The following is a 21,994-nucleotide window of genomic DNA, read 5'->3' on the forward strand; positions in this document are numbered from 1 at the left end:
TTTTGCTGTGTTGATTGCCAGCTACCTACCTGCTACCTACCAGGCAAATTTCAGGGTTAATTGTTGTGGTAAAGACTGTTCATAAACCGTCGACTGCCATCTAACGGGCTGAATGAACAGCTTTTTTTTTTTTTTTTTTTTTTTTTTTTTTTAGCTCACCGTTTGTTTCTTTCTGATTTATCTCGGGTTAGTAGCTCGAAATTTCACAGTCACTTAGAAGTGAGGGGAATTTTCAAGATACTTAGTAAGTGAAAATAATGAGATAATAACTAAAATGATTCCATACACATCCATAGTGGTCTTATAGAGCAGGTAGACTAAACAGCATAAAATGAAATAAAACCTCAGGAAATGTAATAGTAAATTTATTTACTGCATGCATTTATAGTGTTACAGCATATTTATTGACAAAAGCTTTGAAAATGAAAAGTAGTGATATTAATGTAGTCACTGAGCTTTAGTCTTTTGCGTTTTTTTTGCTTTACACATGGGCCTTTTAATATATGCATGTTTTAATGTTTATCAATCATTCCTTGGCTCCAGTAGCTGAAAGTTAATATATTATTGATATCAAAATCAACTACAAAAACAAACAAACAAAAAAAAAAAACCAACAATATGCTAAAAACACACCCGATAAAAAGGAGCATTGGTAGTGACAAAAAAAATGAAGCTATACAGTTACAAACAACCCAGTTCTACCAAAGTGTCTGACACCAGTCTGGTGCACTGGATACAGCAAAAGCCTTTTTCGTATATATATATATATATATATATACAGTGCAAAAAGTGCTACAGTGGTTTCATTATGCTAGCTGGTGAATTATAAATAAGCTAAAATAATACCATATACCCACTGAAGTCATAATAATTATAGTGAAAGCATGTACAGAATTTTCATATTATTACAGAGTCCATAAACTTTATCTGATGGCTTTTCCTATTTAATATAAATGTGTTTTTTTTTTTTTTCTTCATAAAGACACATACGGGACAAGGATTGAAAAGCAAATTTCAGTAAATGCAACAAAACCACAACGTCTGAAGTTAAATGGAGATTTCCTTTGAGACAAGTGAAGCTAATACAAAACAAAAACATAATACAAATCAGTTATATCAAACATATTATCACTGCATATACTTAGCTGTATAAGCAAAGGAAAAATTGTTTTAAAAAACATCCAGAAAAACAGAGGAAAGAGTCCAGTGTATAGAATCCAGTTTTATATGTGTGTAAATGAATTTCCTCGTAGGTTTGTGATCAAGGCATTAAGACAAGAACTTCCAAGCTGGAGCAGCATCTCAGCTACAATGTACCGTTTTAGAGAAATTGATTGGGCATGCACATGAAATGACATATTTCATATTCATATTTATTGCCTTACCAGCATTGTCCAGTTAGCAAGATACAGTGTAAGCTATTCCAGTGTTTCTTGAAATATTGTCAGTGCTGGACTCAGCGAGCTCTCAGTGCATCATGTTATTTTCCTGTGATTTCTATGCTTTCCAGTCTTAACATATTAAATCCTCTAAGGAATCTGCTACAATGTGCACAGCTCAGAGGTTTTGAGGTGTTTTTAATGCATTTAAGAAGCAGTTTCTATGTAGTAATAGGCATTAACATGTAACAACTTGGTGTTTAATTCAGTGTCACGATTGAGACAGAAATGCCACAGAGTGTGCACACCTCTGTGCACGGCTTTTAGTCAGGGGCTGCATTAGGATAGGCAGTACAGTTAACTGCTGCAGACTCAGCACAAAGCCCCACTGCAGACACTGTGCACTACTGAGGTATCTTTTCAGTGCTAGCTGCAACCATTTACCGTGGCCTTCAGCAGATCTCCTCTCCAGTGTATAAAAGTATTGAAAAGTATTCTTCCAAACCAGTTGTGACTGGTTTTGTTGTACATACAGATCCATAGTGTATGTTTGCAGTGCCTTCTGTTGTAACATCGTAGCCTGGACTTGATTTAGAAAATTCTGCTAAAAACAATGTTACGGCTTATATTAAGAATGGAAGACATAGTGACGAGTAACAAATTTAAAAAATAAAAATTGTTGAGCTATGAACTAAGTGCGTTACTTTTACATTAGCAGTTAACAGTGGTACGACACAGTTTTCAGTTTCAGTCATCAACAGAAAAAAAAGTCATATACAGTGTTTCAAACTCCAGTGATCACAGCAAAAGGAGATGTCTTAATGCATATACATATGAAAGGGACTACAGTGGTGGTACAGTAAATCATTTGCTCTGTTTGAATATCTTTAAAATAATGTACAATAATTAGACAAAACTTGATCCCATCATAACCGCATACAAATGGAGAAATATGGTATACTGTAAAGGGACTGGGATGCATCATCTGCTTCCTCACACGCAGCTGCTTTCTATGAGAAAATGGTAGTCAGAGTACGGTGTAGATTTTCCTTCAGTGTCACAGCTCACTCTGTCACTCTGTTAACAAAAAAGAGTGTAAGAAAAACAGAATTTATTACTCACTTCTGACTTTACCAAAACAACCATGAACAGATTACAGAACGCAGAAGAGCATCCACGATGACTGTATGTTTTGGAGGACCAGGTTACTCACAGACAGGGAGACACGAAAGTGATAGGTGATGTCTTGGTAAGGCAGCACAGGCACCGACCACAAGTGATGAGTCCCCTTAGAGAGAAGCAGAAAGAACATAGGAATATCTCATTCAAAAAATGAGAAAATTACAGTGATGTAGGAAATATTTTGTATAATATCAGTATTATATAATTAGGGCAGCATCAACTGACAAAACAATGAAAAATATTTTCATTATATGAGAGATGAGGAATATATAAATGCCATTAAGTACCTTTGTTGATGTACTCTGTTCATTATAGAGCTGTGTTTCTGTGTGGTTGGGGCATAAACGTCCCTTGGTGGCTCCACATTGTCGTACCCACAAGCTGTTTGTAGACCTGTGTTGGTAAAGCTTTATTTTATCTTGGTCTTTTATTTCCTGATAATCTCCCAACAATATCTCGCATGTTGAACGTTGAAAATGTAAATGTGCAATTTGAAGCTTAATATATGAGAAATTATTTCATGAGAAAGCAGCTACAGTAGTTCCATCCATTAGTTTGTAGTTAGTACCAAACCCCACAAGTCTTTCTAGGAAACGTAAAACATTACTATGAATTCATTTGTTTATAAATCAAAACTTTGCTATTGTTATTGCAGATGGCGTTTGCGTACTCACGTCATGTGTAACGTGATTTGTGACATGGAGGAATTTCTTTTTCCATGAAGTGATACCGTGTAGCTAGAGATGAGACAGAGAAAAGGTGCATTAACATGCAACATTAATAATGCAAAGTTGTAATGCACTGATAACGTAACACTCCAGATGATGAAGCGATACTGGGTTGATAGTGACCATATTCCCAACTCCAGCCATGTTAGCAAAAAAAATAAAAATAAATCCCTACAATAGGGTTCAAAAACATCCAAGGCACAATAAAACTGTTCTTGTTTCTTTCTTTTTAGTGTTTACTTGTTTTTCATAGTGAAAATGTACACATAACTCTACATTAGAGTAACCTTTGTGTGTTTACCTGCAGCTTTTGGCTGTTGCACAGTTTTGCAGTTTGATTTCTTGGTTTGTCTCCATGATATATAAGCTACTGAGAGAGGGAGACGATTTCACTCCTGAAAAAAAGAGGGAATAAAATAGCATTAGACGCTAAACTAATAGCATTCCTTTGTACAGCATGCAGACAATTTTTGTTTGCCATCGTCAAACAAAAGGCTTTACTGTGTTTGCATACTGCATATTATGCGTGTCAAGAAAGTGCTCTGGCTGGGCTGTGATTTTTACCCTTTGTGTGCAGGCTGCGTTGTCTGCGTGGCAGTGGATGCTGCCCACCAGGAAGACGGTTGATGGCTCCCGCTCCATCCGTCTCTTCAGGGCTCGGCCTTTTGGACTTGGCAAAATAAATGGGTGCTGATGTGTGACTCAGACGGTTTCTGTTGTGATCTTTGTCCATTAGTCTGGACTTGGCCTTCTTGTTAATCAGGCCGGGTGTAGGAACTAGGCTGCTAAAAGCTAGAGAGGGAGAAATAATAAATGTGTATGGACATTCAGAAACAAGACTTTTTTCACATTACCAGAGACTTTGATACCTGGTGTGGATTGGTTGTTACTCATTGTTGAAACAGCAGCTGATTGGTTGTTTATGGCTGTGGTTGAACAGCAAGCTGCAGGAGTTTTGAGGAAGCAGAATGAAATCAGATAAGCAAAACTATTCACACTACTACTTAACAGTGAAAGTTGATCCCGCGTGGTCATTTGATAAGAGCCTCCACTCACCTGGTGCAAGGGTAGTGGACAATGGAGTATCTGGACCCTTGCGGGAAGATCCCACTTCAGCTCTTGACCTGCATCAGATTCATTGGTACAGGAGGAGGACATGGTTTAGTTCAAGTAATGATACACTTAATGTAAAAGACAGTTTAAGAATGCTTAGATATGTGACTCATGATCTCCTTTCAGACAGAACAAAAGAAACGCCCTACTAAGCAATCAAAGATAAGACTGAAAGAGCAGATCAGGAAATTTGAGTAGTAGGACTGGGTGTTGATTGTGTACCATGGGCAGACAGGTGGACAGACAGTTATAGTGGCAGTGAAGATGGGCATCCAAGAGATGTAGAGAACACAGGAAGGAACATAGCTACAGAAAGCAGGGACAGATTATATAGAAAGGCATTAACAAAGAAGTGAAAAATGAATTTCATTTTACTACAAGGTGTTTGTGTGTTAAAAACACATACCCATCTTTCTCAGTGACATCTCCTCTGTGGTGAAGAGTGAGTACATAAAGGACAGACATGGAAATGACACTGTGGACAAATAAAGATCCAATAAATCAACATCATCATATCATGTATCCGTTTTTTATTGGCCCACTCATAGACAATATAAAAAAGATGGGCGTTGCATCTGCTGTTTGACTGGTTTAAAAACATTCGCATTGTTTATAATGGTCAGCAGGGGGCGACTCCTTTTGTTGCAGCAAGAAGTACAGTTACATAGAAATTTATCAGAAAATAGCTCTTTTTCTCACTTAATTTATGAACTTGGTAAACATTTTGAGTTTATCATCTCAGTTGGTAGTTTCAACTCTGTTTTGATTCAGTCTTATTTGGTTTGAGTGAAATACTTTTAGAGTAAAATACATGACAAAGCGAAGTATACTTTAAGGTATGGCGTATTAAATCACTGTAATAAGAGCATGCATTTTTCAGAGAGATCCACCACTTGCTTGTGATGTTTAGAAAAAGGGGAAAAAAACAGCCAAAATTCTCAACTTGAGGCATAAAGTTGGGGCTTGAACAAATGGATGATGAATGGTGTCTATTTCCATCTTTTAAATATAGTCTAGGGTTTAATGTCCCCTCACCAAACACATTATCTCCTCTAACCTGAAAGCCATGACCACAACCAGTGCCAGGATGGTTCCCTGCACGAACTTCTGACTGATGCAGCCCTGATCTGGAGGTAAATTCTGCAATAAGCAGATCAGATGTAATTAAATGAGCACATTTTACTTCAAAAACAGAACAATAACAACAATAACGAAGGGAGAAAAGAAAACACTAGTATCATCACGCACCTTGCTTCCTGGGTTGACTGTCTTTTTCTTTAGTGGGCCACTTCCTGTCCTGCTAAAATAACTTCCTGACTGGCTACATTAACAAGAAAAACACAAGTAATTTCTTTAACCTTTACGGTCATACTGTCATTGTGTGATAATGTGTAAATGAATTTTTCTTACCTGACCGTGCCCCCGCTCACGGTGCTCTTCATGCTGTCAAAGCGACGCAGTTTGGCCAGTTTGCGGCTCCAACGCTCCAGCTCATCGATACGAGTCTCCAGGTTGTCCGTCAGCTTACACAGCTCCTTCACCGCTCCGACGTTCTCCATAAAGATACGCTCCTTTGAAATTAGAGGAAGCAATCAGAGTTGATGGTAATGACTTTGAGCACGGTACTGTATGCATGCCTGAACTTTCATTACCTTGTTGACAACTAATAGGTTGGAAATAGTTTCTCCATTTGCACACACCACATCACCCCCCTCTTTCACTGCCTCAGGCAAAATTTGTTGAACCTCTTGAGCAATCACTCCTGCAGAAGGATACACCAAGCAAGCCCTCACAGATTAATGCAGGATATACTTAACAATGGACTTATACTAAATGAAGACATTGAGATGATAGCATGATATACTGCACAAACAAATGAGATGCTGAAATGCAAGATTTAAACTTGTACAGTTTTTTTTAGGAAGTTGTTACCAGTCTCTGCAGTGTTCTCTATGCCCACGGTGGCAGCAAACTCAGGCTTGTATTGATAATGGACCAGCCTCATCTGAGAAATCCGTTTTAAATTGTCTGTGGTGTCGACCTACACGCAGACAGAATGTGCAGATGGTATGAAAACACAACGCTAACGTTGCAGATGAAGAATACAACATGACATGACTTGGATGGCATGATTCACGATGGTGTGCTGAAAACACACAATGACACGCTGAGAGTTTTGAGGCACACATGTACTGTGAGTGCCATCCTGACCTCCTGGACATTTTCTTTGGCCCTGATGTCAGATGGGTGCACAAGGGAGCCCATGACCTTCAGGTTGCCATGGACAACGAGGGCCTCGTCCGGTCTGTCTGTATTGACACCGACTCTCCCGTGGTGGTAGACGGAGTCTGGCAGTTGTCCACGCTGCCACAGCACCTCGTTGTCGCTTTCAAACTGGCCTGGGTTGGATGCCTGTCGCAGAGAAGCAAAGAAGGAGATACAAAGAAAACGTGTGATTGGGATTTTGAAAATGTTATAATAAAAAAAGCTTTTTTTAAAGATAGATGCAATGCTCCAAAAAACAGGTTGACATTTAGGAATATATGCTTATTTGCTTTCCCGCAAACAAGATAAGAAGATCCAAGCAGACGTTTTCTAAGTGAGTCATTATAAAATGATGACTCTGCCTTACAACTATAAACACTTTTCATTTGTTTACATGGGCAGGCAACACATCATACAAACAACCAAAAGTAACCGAGCTGTTCCAGTTCTGTATTGCTGCTATGCTAGGCTAAGCTAAGCTAACCGGCATTACCGTGCAGAGATGTGTAACATCTTCTCATCTTGCTTTTTGCAAGAAAGCAGACAAGCTTATTTAGTGTTTAATAAGTCATTGTCTAACAATAAGCAAATGTACGTGTCACAGTCAAAAAGCTCTTCTAATATTTGCTATCATACTTTGTAATCATATGCTTTACAAATCTACCCAGATAGCATACATATTAGATATGTCAGGATTACCTTTGCCACTTATAAGTCAATTATATCAGTGTCAAATGTTGTAATGGCCTGATGTGCCTACGGTCTGGCTCATATACAGTGTTGTGCAAAAGTCTCAAGCCACCCCTCATTTTTTATATTTTTGCTCTCTGTCAAGATGGACCCATTCTGCTTCAATAATACTGAGATTCAGACTCTGGGGAGGTCGATTCATGACAGACTGTGATCGTGGTCATGCTGAAAAAAGAAGCAAGTCAGAGGCTTTCTAGATGGTATTGCATGGCAGATCAAAATCAGAGAGATTTCTGGATTCATACTTCCATCAATTTTGACAAGTTCCCCAACACCGCTTTCTGAAATGCAGCCCCAAACCATGAGTTTGGAACATATTGCTGAAGATTTAAAGATTCACCACTCCATCAGACCTGTTGCCATTGATTTTTAGTCCAGGTCTTGTGTAGTTTAGCGTACCTCAACCTTTTCTCCCAGCTTCCCTTTCCTAAGAAGGCTTCTTGACATCTTTTTACTGGGGTCATTTCTGGTCAGGCTTTAGTAAACAGTAGATGGATCAGTATATTTTTTAAGGACATGACTTTAAGACGCTGTTTATATGCTCGAGACCTGCAACTTATTGTTTTGTCCTACAATTGTCCAGTTTTCATACATTTTTAAGAACACGCTCCACACCATGCTGAGATGTGCCAAGTTTTTGTGCTCTGTGGAAATCACCTTGTTGGTGCAAAAATGTTATTTTAACCCCATCAAACTATGTTATTTTTGGCATTTTTTGTAAAATTGAGTGAAGAAATAGAAACAAATGATCTGTTTGGTAGTGAGTGCCTAAAGATACAATTTAAAATTGACACACCACCGGATCTTCCCTTCAGTTAGGTGATTTTTTTTAACACGTTATAGGTATGTGTGTGGCTTTACAAAAAAAATATATTATTCTGAAAATATCAGGTACAAAGACTCGAACAAAAATGAGGGGGGAAAAAAGCCAATGTCATAAGAATGCTCAAGACCACTGTCACAAACTGGGTAAAAGTAGGTGATAAGGAGAGAGTTTAAATATATTAAAATATAAAATGATGTAATAAACATAACCTAATCAAAACTTCATCAATAGGTTGTGTCAGGTGGAGTAGAAGAGAGACTGAGCAGTTCATCTGGGCCAGCTTTTATAGCCTGCAAGACACAGGTACCCTGCATTAGCTGATGGTTCTCCCATGGCAGCCAATCAACAGCAAGCCATGGCTTTCATGAGTGTGGGAGCATCATAACAACCACTTTTAAAAAATTACAAGAAAGTCTGTCTCTTTGGAAGCAAAATATAATGAAATGAGGGTTACTGTTTAAGGTGTGGCTGAATTGAGATAGCAACGCTCATCACTGTCAGTAAAGGCTAAACGTGAACCACAAGAGAACCACATTGTAAGCAAATATTGCTATCTGAGTAGGTTAATGACAACACTGTCACTGTCCAGCAAAAACAATTGATTTCAAAATTTGGGGATTTTAACATTTTAGATACATTCAAAAGATATAAAACGTGATGAATTTAAAATGCAAGCATAAATCCAGACTGTTGTACTTAGTTCATGAATAGTAGGTTTTTAAAAAAGATATACAGTTGTTACAAGACAGTAACAATGTGCTTTGTTTCATAATATGAACTCTTCTAAACAAAAGTATTTGAGGTGTAATGAAGATTACAGGCATGCAGATAAAACTAATGGAAAGAACAGAAAAGAGAGAAGATGATGTGAGAAATAGTGTATTACAGAAAGGTGTGCATAGCAGACAAAGAGTAAGGTGTCACATTCACAAGGGATATGATTGTTGTAGGAAGCAGACAGACATGGCCAGACGTTACCCTGACGATGATCCTCTCAGACACATGAGCAGCCACAGTGTAGCTCTGATTGTGGGACTGTGCATGGAGCGCCACCACCAGCATGAAATACCTGGAAAGGCAGAATAATCCGAGGTAGATGTGACTACCCGAACTTTGCCTGTGAGCAAAGCGTGTGGTATTTTTACGTGCAGTGGCTTTTCACCTCTGATCAGGGTTTGGCTTGCCCTTCTTTCTCATGTTATTTGCTGTGGTCTCGCTAAAATGGAGCCGTCCCACTGTGACCTTAGTGACCTGATCTGAAGGCAAAGTGACACTGAAAGAGACAAAAATCAAGAGATTATTTAAAAATGAAAAAACAAAACCACTACAGCTATTTACTGTTTCTCAATTAAAAACCTCAAACTCACAGGACTGGCTTGAAAGGTCTCTTGCTGCGGTCGGACTGCGACTGCTCCACACTGATGGACTGATTCATGGCTTCCACCTGGCAGTGAAGGCAGAAATAACCCATGCAGTCAATATACTACAGAACTAATAAATACTATAGCCAGTCACAATACTGCTGCCTCGATGTTGCCTTCACCTTTACTCCATTAAGTTTGAGATAAAAACAATCAATGGGCTGCAGTCCTTCGCTTGTCTTGACATACTTGGGATCTCCAAGCATGCCGATGTATACCGTGACCTGAAAATGGTTCTTCTTCTGGCAAACAAAAGCATCATCAGCTAAGGAGAAGTTGAAGCCTTTGTCAGCGTCAACACGGTAGGTTGGCATCGGGCTAAAAGCAGGGAAAGAGAAAGCATCTTAACACTAGGAACACACAGGAAACTTCATAGTTTCCGTATTTTTATCACTAAAGATAAAGACATGCACGTGGATTTATCTGTCCTTAACATTAATTTTAAATCAATTACACTGTAGCCTAATAAAATTGGTGTACGTATTTGAGATTCCTAAAAGATCTGAATAAAAAAAAGAACTTCATAATAAATGAAAAGACTCTTTCTTTGTCTTTCTTCTCTGTTTTAAGTAGGCATGGTGTTCTAAAAGTTGTGATGGTCAACCAGGTGGTTTTGATAACATATCTGAAAGGTCTAGTGAGTTCATTCTAACCCTCCTCCCTACCTATACTTCTTTTTATTTTGGCACTGTGAGTGCATAAGAAGGTGCACGCTAATTTTTTTTCCCTATACCCCCTCCTCACGTTGCCTTTCTAAGCCGAAACCCTGTGCTCGTCACTCCCCCGCACAGCTCACCACTGAGGAATTTAGAGGCCTTTTTTGCAACACTCCTATTCCTTTGGCACTCCCGCTATACACTTTGTTCACATTATCCATTTAACTAATTAAGACTCCTCTCATTTTTGAGCCTCTGTGGGGGTATTTCTGCTCTTTTCGTTCCAAATAAACATTACAACGTGTGCAAGTGAACTTCCACCCACAGCTCTTTGCAGTTGGCATCATATAGCAGCGTCCACTTGTTCTGCTGGTGAGGTTGCCACTTAATGCACTGATAATTTGGGTCCAGGTAGGCATTGTCTGCATCCTGCATTAAACCTGTGAAAAACAGTTTGAAATGTGGGCTATTAAAGGGTGACCAAGGACTGTTAATAATGTTCATATCTGTTCTGTAAGCGTCTATATCTGTGTTAGAGTTTAAGGGCAGTGGAGAGAAGGTGAAGTAGAGGAGGTGAGGAAGGGGGGAAAAGAAGATGCCTGCCTACCTGGTTCTTGTTTGATGATACCTGTGAGGATTTGGGAATTCAGGGTGCTGTTGGGAGAGTCAGAGTGCTTCCTCTTCTTTGCTTGATGAGCAGGAACACTGCTGTGAGAGAAAGAAATTGTAAAGATTAGCCATCATTCTCTCTGGGCAACGCAATCCCCCCCAACTCCTCAACCCTGTGCATCGTCATGACTCACTCTTGACCCTGAGGGTGCTGAAGTAACTGATGAAGCATCTGCGTCTGCTGCATGTCTCCACTTCCGCTTGCAGCCGGTCCAATGGCGTACTGGGATATCATGGGCTCAGGCTTCAGGTACATGTCCCGATGCATGCTGGGATAGTGCCCGTGTGGTGGGAGAGGCGGCGTTGGAGTCATGTGGCACATGTTCTCTGGAGTCATGGTCCTGATCATGTGAGGATCTAAAAAAAACCCATTGGGAAAGGAGAATTATGGTTACATTGTTCTACAAACTGTCGGCCCTTGTGGCTCCTTTTTCACACTCAGAATGTAAATTTCCTCCTACATATCAATCCTCCTGTTTTGCATTTCTTTCTGTAGTTTATTCTGCTGTCCTCCAACCTTGGCTAAAGGTCTTTTTCTATTGTTTCAAACTGAAGGGGTGCCCATCAGATAACACCATTCCACACCTTTTTCACTAATACCAACACAGGTGTTTGAGCGGCATAGAAATGTGACTTTGGGCACGGCCGGTATTCAGCTTGTACGCTGAACTGAAAAGTGCACCTGAAATGAACGTGTTCAGAAAATGTAGAATATTAAAACATTAATAAATACCAGACCCCAGCTTCCTTTAGTGTCTTGTTAGGTATCGAATTGTTTGCAAATGAACTCGAGTTTCTGCTTGTTCAAACACACCAAACTGATGACTAACAGATATTGACTCAGAGAAGTTTAACCTGTGTAAACCTTTCATATTTTCTCCCACTTTCTTTGATTTAAAGCACCACTTCTTTTCCTTATTATTGGAGCTCGTTTGACTTTTCTCTTTTTAAGGAGAGAGAAAAAACACTTGTTACTCACCATTCACCTGTTGGGGAGAGTACGGTTCTGAGCTGGAGTCTGGGGGTGACTCAGGTAGTGTCCTAATAAACAAATATAAAAACAAATAAGGTAGTAGATGTTACCCTCACAAACTAACAATAGCAAGATTTTATAATCAGAGCTATATTTAAAATTCTACCGTGCTAGAAATCGTCCCCATGCATTCTTCTTGTTTTCCAACTGCCATTATATCTAAGGCAGAACCTGGGATCACTCTCATGTACAAGCCCTTTACACGAGATGTGTGTGTCTGAATTTTTTTTGCAGGACGTAATTTGACTCTCTTTCTCTCTGGCTGTTATCAGTCTCCCTCCCCCTTTTGAGCGTCTGAAGCTTTATTTGTTCAAATGACGCTTGATTAAGTATTGATTGCATAATGGAGCTGTAAGTTGTGAGGTGCCAAGAGCATCTAGGATCTGCACTCCTTTTCATCAACTCACGTTATGTTTTGTGTCCTCCCTGTACCTCTATCCATCTAACACCATGCTATTGTGCTCACCCTGGAGCGTAATGGCCCCTGTGCTCAGGTTTGACGTGAGCCTGCTGCTGTTGCTGGTGTTGCTGCTGCTGTTGCTGTGCCAGACAGGGGTAGCCGTGTCGGAGGCCCAGCGATGGACCTGGGGGGTAGGCGTTCTGGCAGCTAGGGGGCCCAGGTGGAGGGGCTCCTTGGCGTAGTGGAATAGGGGGGCTCACACCACACACCAACCCTCCAGAGGAGGACACTCCTGCTTGGGGAGATGAATAATTTGGTCCTGGGGTGCTGTGGACCTCTGAGAAACAGCTGGGAGAAAAGAAGAAGAAAAAAGGATTAGCCTTATCAGGAAAAACAAATTCCTTTGTAACAACATGATCTGATGTGGTTGGCGGATGTTGTTTTGACGTTGCTGGGTTGGTTCAGAGTCCCTACTGACATGTCAGCACTATCGTCCTCCTTGCTGATGTACTCTTCCAGGATACTGGTGTCGATGTTGGCTGGTTCCAGAGAGCTGGTAATATCATGACCTGTGGTGAAGGCAGGGTTGGGAACATGGAGGGGAGATAGAGAGCATCTGGGGATTAGCAAAAGGAGTCTTTCAGCAACTTCACTCAGTGCCACGAGAGTTGCGGTTTCCACATAAGCCTGTGTTGTAACCATTCCCTATCTAAAAACATAACACAAAACGAACATTAAAACATATTATAAACTCAGTAGAGCATGTGATATCAACACATTCATGGATTAAAAGGTCGTTATGTTTTCTTGAACATATAATTGAAAATCGTGGAAAAAGAAGAGCTGTGATTGGCTTTTAAACAATTTAAACATCATCATTTCAGGAGTGAGCAACTAGGATCTGGTAGTTATCATTACATGCTTATGATTCAGTGCCACTAAGTGGTTACACATATAGACTGGAATGGTAAATGGATAGCATGTTTCTAATCTTACACAAAGCAACTGGAATCACTTTACGTCACCGTTTCAACCTTGGACAAAATCCTTAGAATTTTTTTTTTTCCTAAACAGGGAAAAATTCTAATTTTGCTTAAGCATATAAAATCAAAGGTTTATTTGTTTAAATAATTAATCTTTAATGCAAACTGAATGTGTACAAATCAAGTCAATTTAATTTAACCAGACTGCATTAAATTGAATGTTTAATATTGTACTTCTGTAATGAAATTACATGGAAAATTTACACGCAATCAAAATTTTGGGCATACACTTGTTTGAGTATGACTGCAGGATTTTATTGTCAGTATTTTTCTTCTTTGTTGAAATTTAAGTTCATCTTAAAGGTGAGTTAGAAACACATTTTCAATCATTTCCAAATCCTTATTCCAACCCTGCGGCATTTTTACCCTTTGAGAGGCAAAGCCTCACAAATCCCAAACACATGACCCCACCTAATCTTTAAAATGCCAATATGTAGGACGAGCACATTCTTATGGATATATTTAGAAAAGAGTAAACCAGGTTATAAAAACTGGCATTTACTATGTCAAACAGAACATTCATCTCGAGTGTTACACGAAGGTGAGACTTTCGCTAAAGCTGTCACTAAAATTGTCCCAAACTGTGCTGGGCACAGTGTGGTTGGGAGGGGGGCTGGTATAGTGGGTGGTCAGTGAACCTCAGACTTTCTTTCTCTTGCTCATTCTCTCTCTTTCTTTCACCCCCCCCCCCCCCCACACACACACACACACACTCACACACACTCACACATACTCTTCCTCTGATAGATTAAGCAGCTACTCAGTTGGGAATGCAAGGAATTTTTGTGTTAACATTGGAAAATGTTTCTCACTTTCCTTTTAAAATAAAAACATCTACTAACTTCGTTCAGTTTACCTGAAACCAAACGAAAAGGTCGCTTTATAGTACTCGTGCCACAGTTTCTCTGAACCCACTTTAAACATTTTGACTCATCACCACAGACAGTTTATTAGACAACATTGTATTTTGAATAAAAACCCCAAAGTGTACAGCAAAAAAAAAAAGTTATAAGTCTTAATCATTAAGGCAACAGACTAAACCGCTGGTCTCAAGCTAATCAAATAAAATTCGACAGTTTGACATCATAAATCCTTATGGTGCACTATTTATGATGTAAACTGTCTTGTTTTCACTGGGAAGAAACAGATGGTGAATGTCTCCTAATACATGCCAGTGCAAAGGGAGAAAAGCAGGATGGTTCCCCTTAAATAAGATCCAGATGTGCACCCCACCCAAAGAGGCAGTAAATTTGAGCTGGCAGGACTGATAAGAAAAAATTGAGAGATAGAGGGAGAGGGGAGGGCAGATAGATGGAGGCTAAGGAGAAAGGGGAGAGAGGGGGGCAGGATGGGCAGAATGCAAGTTTAATGTCTAAGGGTTCTAGCTATAGCGGAAAAACAGAGAGGAAAACTGAAGGGAAAATATGAGACAGACCATCTTTCTGCCCAGTAGAAACCGATCCCTACCAAACAGAGATGCGACTTAAATGTATTTATTGAATTATGCCTTTGTCTCTAACATAACATTTATGGACTTCAATTACTTAAATCTGCAGTTATTAGATTTCTTTTTCACTCAGCAGAAATTTAAATAGTTCAGGAATACAATAGTTGGGATAATGTCAGCTTTTAGGGTGGCATAGCAAAAGCTTGTGGGCAATTTGAAAAATCATTGTGGCCGGTTAGATAATGTAGAGCTAATATTTGCTCTCTTTCTGTTTTGGTCTCTACCAACTCTTTAGTTCCTCCACTTTCACTGAAAGTCTTTGTGTTAAAAAACAGAACAAAAAACAGCTATCTGCTCCAGCTGACAACACCATAAGTGTTGCAGCAGTCCAGTTAACAGTAAAGCAGTGGAAGAACAGCTAAACAGTGAAATCTCACAGGGTTAAAGGGAGCTATATGTTTCAACCTTGTTTGTCCATATAAGCAGCGACTTTAGAAAATAAATGGAAAATCACAGTTAGCTCCATTTATCACTGTGTTGAGAAGAAGGTAAGAGTAAAATCTTTGCAACATGCGATTCAAACCTGATACAACGACTGTGACTTACATAAAGACTGGACACCCGATAGAGACACCAGTACAACAGCACAGGTCTAAATATTGGGGCTAAAGCAAGAGTAAAGTTCAGTTATCGTCAGACAAGGATGTCAGGAATTGGAATACACTTTCACTGTTGCAACTTTACCCCATCACTTTGTGTTTTACTACTAATAAAAAATGCACCGATTATTAAATCGCTTTCTCTTCAGTTGTTGTGAACTGGATGTATACATTTCCCTGTCCTCCATGTTTTTCGTTGTCCAGCTGTGCTCAGTGAGGAACAGTGAAGTGATTGTCAGTCCAACTTCGATACAGACTCGCCCTTTGAGAGATTAGGGGCTGAGAGGGATGTATGTGTGTGTGTGCCTGTGTGAGTACGCATACGCGTGCACATGTGAACACGCACTTGTTTTTATGCTCATGAGTGTGTGTGTTTTGCCACCATTTCAATGCCTTGCTTGTAAAGACAGAGGACTGAGTGTGGGAGAGCTTGTTAATCACAGTTTCACTCATAGCATTTGGTTAAACGCACAAATTAAAATTTTCTTTCCATTTTTTTTTTTTTTTAAAATTATACCTCCCAAGCTGCATCGGCATCACTTCCCTGTGTAAAATAGGACAGTGGCCTTGGCTGAGGTTGTGCTAAGTCAAAGCATCATGAAGTTAGAATCCCGAGTCACATGACCTCTTCAGTTAAAGTGTCATGTTACTCAGGTGTTTTGTTTTTGGCACCACATCAAGGTTACTCATCATCCTCTTGGGTCACGGTCTTAACATCTTTCCAAACTATACATTTATCATCAACAGTGTGAATCGACTGGACTGTTTTTCCATTACATGCAACATCTAGATCCTTGAACAGAGATTCCTCCTCAGTTTTTCCCTCCTTTTTCCCTAAACGGAGGGCTCAAGGGCACCACTTCCAATTGGAGGACACATATGTAAACTATTATCAAGGTTAATGACAGTTAAGAAAAAAAGCAAACAAAAAAAACAATTCTAATCTTCAACAAATTTTCTAAACGTTATTGATTTTCGCATCCAAATGAGATTTGCATGCGCTTGCATGAACATGTTAATAATTAAACACTTAGTGAGTATCTTAACTAAGAGTGAACAAAGTCCACCTGATTAGCAAACAGTTGGACTACAGTGAACTTGGCCGCACATACGCACACCAAGAACACAACGCACGATTAACCAACAATAATAATTACAGTAAAAAAAAACTAAAAAAAACTTTTTTTTAACGAGCATTAAAGTTATATTTGTAGAAAGTATTGATTGCTAGAGTCTGGATTTGGGATTTCATTGATATATAAGCCTGCTTTTAACAAAAAGGTTCTCTATTTATCTGTTTTTCACCGTCCCATTTGAACTAGCCCCCTCCCCGTAAAAATCTATAAAAAAACCTGATGCATTCAGATAATGTCAATTTCATCCACGCGCACAGCCTAACAATAACTCAGCTGCTCTCAAAAATGCAGCTCAAACTAGAGACATGGGGATAGCACCTACAGATTACAGTTAATGTGTGAAATCATCAGTAGAAGGCGTTAGACTAGCTGGACATAACTCTAAGGTTACTGGTCTTCTCTATTTGTTAACATGACAGAGTTACCATTAAAAGAGTGCAGAGCATCCCTTGGACACAGATATTATTGAGTGAGATGAACAGAAAGCCCCCTCATTGGGTGCAGACTAACAAGTTGAATCTAGACAGAAACAGAGCGGACAGAGCGGCTCAGAGTACCTGCACGTAGCCAAAGCATGTTGAAGTCCTTGAGTTGAAAACACCTGAAACAGAAGATGAGAAGAACAATTCCTGTCTATTTTTCACATGTTTCCCTACTCGGGCTAAAAAACCTTTCTCCTGCAGACCTGAAAGCCGTAGATTAGAGTACCTAAATGTGTGTGTGTGTCATACTGTGTATATGTTCACGTGTGTGTGTGAGAAAGGCTGTTATAATGAGGATTATTTCCCAGTCATGAGAAAGGGCTGTACCAGGCTACCACACACAGCCCTTGTCGCATACAAGCACTGGTCGCACCGGTGGACCTGGCTCAGGAGATTATAGGAGTAACACGGCTGGGACCGGGACACAGAGAGAGAGGCTGGAAAGCAGCGAAACACTGCAACTGTGAGGTCGAGGGTCAGTGCAAGACAGAGCTACAGAGCATGGCGAAACAAAGAGGGAGAAGACGCTGAAAAGGGGAAAAAAATAGAGGAATAAAGATAAGATGCGGAGCAACGTGTAGCAGACGATGAAAAAAAAAGGTTTTCTTATGATAACGCGTTTAGACACAGAGAAGTAAAGAAGACCTCAGTTATTGCTTACTAATCAAATATGGAAGATGCAGTCTAAACATCCAATAAGAAGCAGAGTCTTCACAGCAAATTTGTTCTGTTAACACTATCTGTTACCTGCCTGCAAATTATTGCACACAAACATGAACTTAATCTCCTGATGTCGAGTGGAGCCGTAAACAACATTCGCTACCTGAGGATTAGTGGGATGGCAGTTTGAAGTGAAGGGAGTGGGGCGGGACAATGAAAAATAGAACCCACTTGTAAGCGCAGTAAGCCTGGCTGCTCAAAAACAATAAACTCCTCAACCAGCATTTCATTGCTAAATCCATGAATCAGAGGAACCATCTAAGTGACAGCCTTCTTATCCATTATTCACCGTGACTGTGGGAGTACTGCAGGACTTAGTAACCCAGGTCATGGATTGCTCTTGAACCAAGAAAATTATTAATCCACCTTTAGACTTGTTAAGTGGTTATAGGCTCAAAGATTGTTTTTTTGTTTTCATTATTTCATTATTTCTGGCAGGTACAGAAATAACAGCATCCTCCATCTGCATGGGTACGTTTGAAAGTGATGAAACTGATTTGTAACCAAGTGCCTGGAAAGCCAGCAGCATTCATTAGCAATATTTTTATATCACTTCATCATTTGTGCCCTTTTGTTCAAAGGTTCCAGCTTGTTAACTGTGTGAACTTGCTGGGTTTCTTTATTTTTTGTGACTGTAGACTGGATATCTTTGTGTGATTGTGCTGGCTCTTTGTGTCATTTTGAAAAGAAAGTAATGAATCTTTTAATTGGGAAAATATTTGACAAAAAATGATTTGATGAGTAAGGTAGGCGTCACTGATTCCTCTGTGTAGGTGCAGCTACACAGGCCCGCTAACACGCCTTGTAACGTCAACTGGATCCACACTTTTTTTCCTCCCCACCATATTTCGAACTCATTTTGAGGCTGGAAAATCTCACACAGATGATTCAACCAATCGTTTGTTTACCTGATGGAGAAACCCAAGACAACAGCAACAAATGTTACTGTTAAACGTTGCGCTCACACACGGCTCGACTTCGAGTCACTATAGTGAGTCAGAGAGGAGAAGGTCAAGTTTTGAGGGGGTTGGTGCTTTCGTTGGGTTTTCCCTCAACCCAGCCAGTTTCTCTCCACCCTGAGCCTGCACTATCTCACCTCCTCGCCCTGTCTGCTAACTGTCACTCTAATGGAGTCAGAGAGAAAGAGAGCGAGAGGCCAAATACCCGAGGAGAAACACCAGTCTCACCTCATTGCATTTAACAGCTACCAGGGCTATGTCAGGAATGTACATTAAAGTGAATGTATACATATTTCACCATTACAACAGTTTACCTGGTGCTGAAATCCATTATAGAGCTGTGTGTGTGCGTGCACGTCTGTTTGTGTTTCAGGCATGACTGAAAGACCCCAGCTTAATTATCTCATGTATTCAGATTTGCAGATTTTCGACTTTCACTCCACTTTAAAGTCAAATCTTCAATTCAATATCAGACGAACACTTGTGGCATCAAAATCATAAGGGGTAGTTAGGAGAAAGAGGACAATAAGCACGTACTTTATACTTCTCATGGACAAGTTGACATTTTAGCCCAAGCGAGAGCGGCTGAAATAAAGCCAAAGTAAGAACATCTCTCTTACTCCCAAAGCAAGAATGTAAACACACTAAATTCCTCTCAGAATGGCGAGAAACCTCTGACAGTCATGGATGGCTGTGTATATTTAAGTCAGCACTAAGTGTGTACTATAATAAAGTGCTAAGCCTCTTCACAGATAACTTGTCATGTAGAGTGTTTTTGTATATGTGCACCTGACGCTCCCTGGAAAAGTTATTTATTCAATTAAAAAACAAACAAACAAATTGGTAAAGTGTGAATTTGTTATGTTGACTTATTTTTTTTTCCTTCTGTTGTGTTTCTTTTTTTTTTTGGTCTTCGTTGTTCTTTTATTATTTACACAAATTACACAGTCACTCAATACACAGGGAAACTCTTGTAATTTGAATAATGGGGTTTTCTTGTGCCACATGTGATGAGAAATTTCAGAGAAGAAAAAAGGCTCATGAAGTCAGGCAATTACTCAAATTGCGACTGAATAATTGAACTCAAGACAGGCAGCTCAACCGAGGACGTCAACGTCACAGCAGAAACCAAACAAAGAGAAACATCAGTTTAGAAAAATAAAGTCTACCTGCTGAAATTACACGAAATACAAGTCTGAAGACTGATTTTGTCCAAAGCCTTGCAGCATAACTGCTGGCTAACGTGACACATTTGTTTGCAACATGATGATCGCGTCTCTAACACCAACAACACACACACCGTGCCTGCAGCACATTTACAAAACACAACATTTATCTTCACTTGAATTCCTACCCTTTCAACCCTCAACCCCACCCTCCTCCAACTCATTTTTTGCTCTTAGGATTCCCAGTTTTACTTGATCTGTTCCCCATCACCAGCACTTTTGCCCCCACCTCCTCACCCACCGACCCACTCTCCCCGAACCCGTTAACCCTCCTGAATTTTAACAATATAAGTATTATTTTTTAGGAGGGCAGCATATAGGAAACATTTACTGTGAAAGAGAAACTTTCTCATATGACCACCCAGTCTATCATCTCATGTTAACCACCTGCCGTATCCGGTAAATTAAAACAGCGGAGGGGTTTTTCACACTGATGCTGTGCGTAAAAGTGGAATTAACAAAAAGAAATATTCAAAAACAGATCGGCGCTTATTTTCTTCACGAAATGCAGTTTTCTAGAAGTAAGGTCGGGTTATATAAATTTAAAAAGACCACTTTTCTCTGAAGTTTTAAGAAGAAACTTTATAATAATCAGAAAGTCTTACCTTCAAAAAATCTCTGTAACGCTTCTGTTTCATCTACCACGTCCTGGTCCATCCTAGCGGGTCCCACATAAAAAATCCATGAAAGTCTCCCCTTTTCCGAACGAAATCAATTCGGATCGGGGAAACATTCACACAAACATCCCGGACTCTAATTTACAATTATCGCGACTTTTTTTCTACTTGCGCTTCAATCCACCGTTTGCGAAGAACTTCTTTCCTCCTGTTCAAATAATCAAACCTTGGAACTGGATTAATATTCTGTATGTTCTTCGCCGTTTCAGCTGAATATAACTTTAAAGCTTTAATCTCGGTCGATTTGTTTTTTGTTTTTTTTTCAATTAAATTGTCACTAAAAGTCTCTGTAAGAAAATCATTAGAAACGTCCCTTTAGTCGCGCCTTCCCTTCAGCTCCCACACGCTTCATAGTAATGTTTGGTTTGCGTTCTTAAAAGCGATCTGCAGCCTCCTGGGGGACACTGGGAGAAAAAGTCGACGGTTAAATGAAAAGTTAGAAAATTATTAAAAAGGGTTAAAGTTGACTCCCTCAGGTTGAGTCTCTTCCTCCTTTGCCTCTCCCTCTCAGACAGGATGTGAGCAGCAGAGTCGGAGGAGAGGAGCTGAGGCAGGTGAGGGATGTGCTGCTGCGAACATCCCAGGAGAAAAAAAAGGAAAAAACTTTAAAGTTTCTGTGAGGACCCAGATACTCTGTGGTCTGTCTTTACAGATAGTTTCAATATGAATTTGGCATTGCTTCACTCTTATTATCATTATTTTGTTTTAACTTGGAGTTTTCTTTTAGTTTCACTATCCCTTTACAAAACAACTGATTATTTCCTTTAACTAGATCTTATTTTTATTTATTTTGTTTCAGTGTTATAATGCTCCTAAACAAGTTATGGGCAATAACTTTAAACAAATCTGTTGTCATTTTATTTTTGCCACTTTATTTTTCTGTGTGTAAAACCTTTTACAGAATCATAATGATTTACTCTTTCTAATAGTGGGCTGGCAGGTACTGTTAATCATATTATAATCTCTAAACTAAATCTACAATTTGTTATTTTGGGGAAAAAAATAAACAGAACTGACTAGACTGAGAAAACATATTTTTTTCCATGATCACAAACAGCACGCAGCTCAGAGAGGGCCAGTCCGGAACTTGATCAGCACAGTTTAAAGTTCGCTTTCAGCAGGAGATGATTTATGATCCCCAAAATAAACATTTTCTCACTCATTTCATGTAATAAAAACATTTGTGAAACTTTGACCTGGAGTCAGTTTCGTGGTTTAAACGA

General features: G+C 39.6%; 1 protein-coding gene across 6 annotated transcripts; it reads right to left on the reverse strand.

The window, feature by feature from the left end:
• Window positions 1–382: 382 nt before the first annotated feature.
• myrf (myelin regulatory factor) lies at window positions 383–21,326 on the reverse strand. Of its 6 annotated transcripts, none has more exons than XM_085412346.1 (27): window positions 20,700–21,326; window positions 12,901–12,991; window positions 12,489–12,770; window positions 11,969–12,030; window positions 11,124–11,346; window positions 10,928–11,028; window positions 10,646–10,760; window positions 9,787–9,982; window positions 9,611–9,687; window positions 9,406–9,516; window positions 9,207–9,312; window positions 6,614–6,814; window positions 6,335–6,443; window positions 6,055–6,164; window positions 5,813–5,973; window positions 5,651–5,723; window positions 5,460–5,542; window positions 4,809–4,877; window positions 4,625–4,708; window positions 4,346–4,413; window positions 4,159–4,233; window positions 3,854–4,081; window positions 3,591–3,684; window positions 3,236–3,298; window positions 2,849–2,954; window positions 2,593–2,667; window positions 383–2,456 (listed from the first exon to the last, which is right to left on the reverse strand). In XM_085412346.1, the coding sequence occupies exons 1-27, from the start codon at window positions 20,749–20,751 to the stop codon at window positions 2,373–2,375; spliced, it is 3,099 nt and encodes a 1,032-aa protein (XP_085268472.1). In that variant the 5' UTR covers window positions 20,752–21,326; the 3' UTR covers window positions 383–2,372. The 6 variants fall into 6 exon arrangements, with proteins under 6 accessions (XP_085268472.1, XP_085268470.1, XP_085268469.1 ...); XM_085412344.1 differs by lacking the exon at window positions 4,625–4,708 and adding an exon at window positions 17,265–17,308; XM_085412343.1 differs by lacking the exon at window positions 4,625–4,708 and having other exon boundaries at window positions 10,949–11,028.
• Window positions 21,327–21,994: the final 668 nt, after the last annotated feature.

This window comes from Rhamphochromis longiceps, linkage group LG7 (assembly GCF_057381845.1).
Source record: "Rhamphochromis longiceps isolate RC_006_pf linkage group LG7, R_longiceps_female_GT1.1, whole genome shotgun sequence".
NCBI lineage: Eukaryota > Metazoa > Chordata > Actinopteri > Cichliformes > Cichlidae > Rhamphochromis > Rhamphochromis longiceps.

Excerpts from the sequence above, each read along its gene's own strand:
- myrf (XM_085412346.1), bottom strand. The coding sequence starts at position 20,751 with ATGGACCAGGACGTGGTAGATGAAACAGAAGCGTTACAGAGATTTTTT. Across the intron at positions 9,983-10,645 it reads GATGCCAACTGCAAAGAGCT|CCCGATGCCAACCTACCGTG; the intron begins GTGGGTGGAAGT and ends CCCTGCTTTTAG. Across the intron at positions 3,299-3,590 it reads GCAACAGCCAAAAGCTGCAG|CTACACGGTATCACTTCATG; the intron begins GTAAACACACAA and ends TCTCATCTCTAG.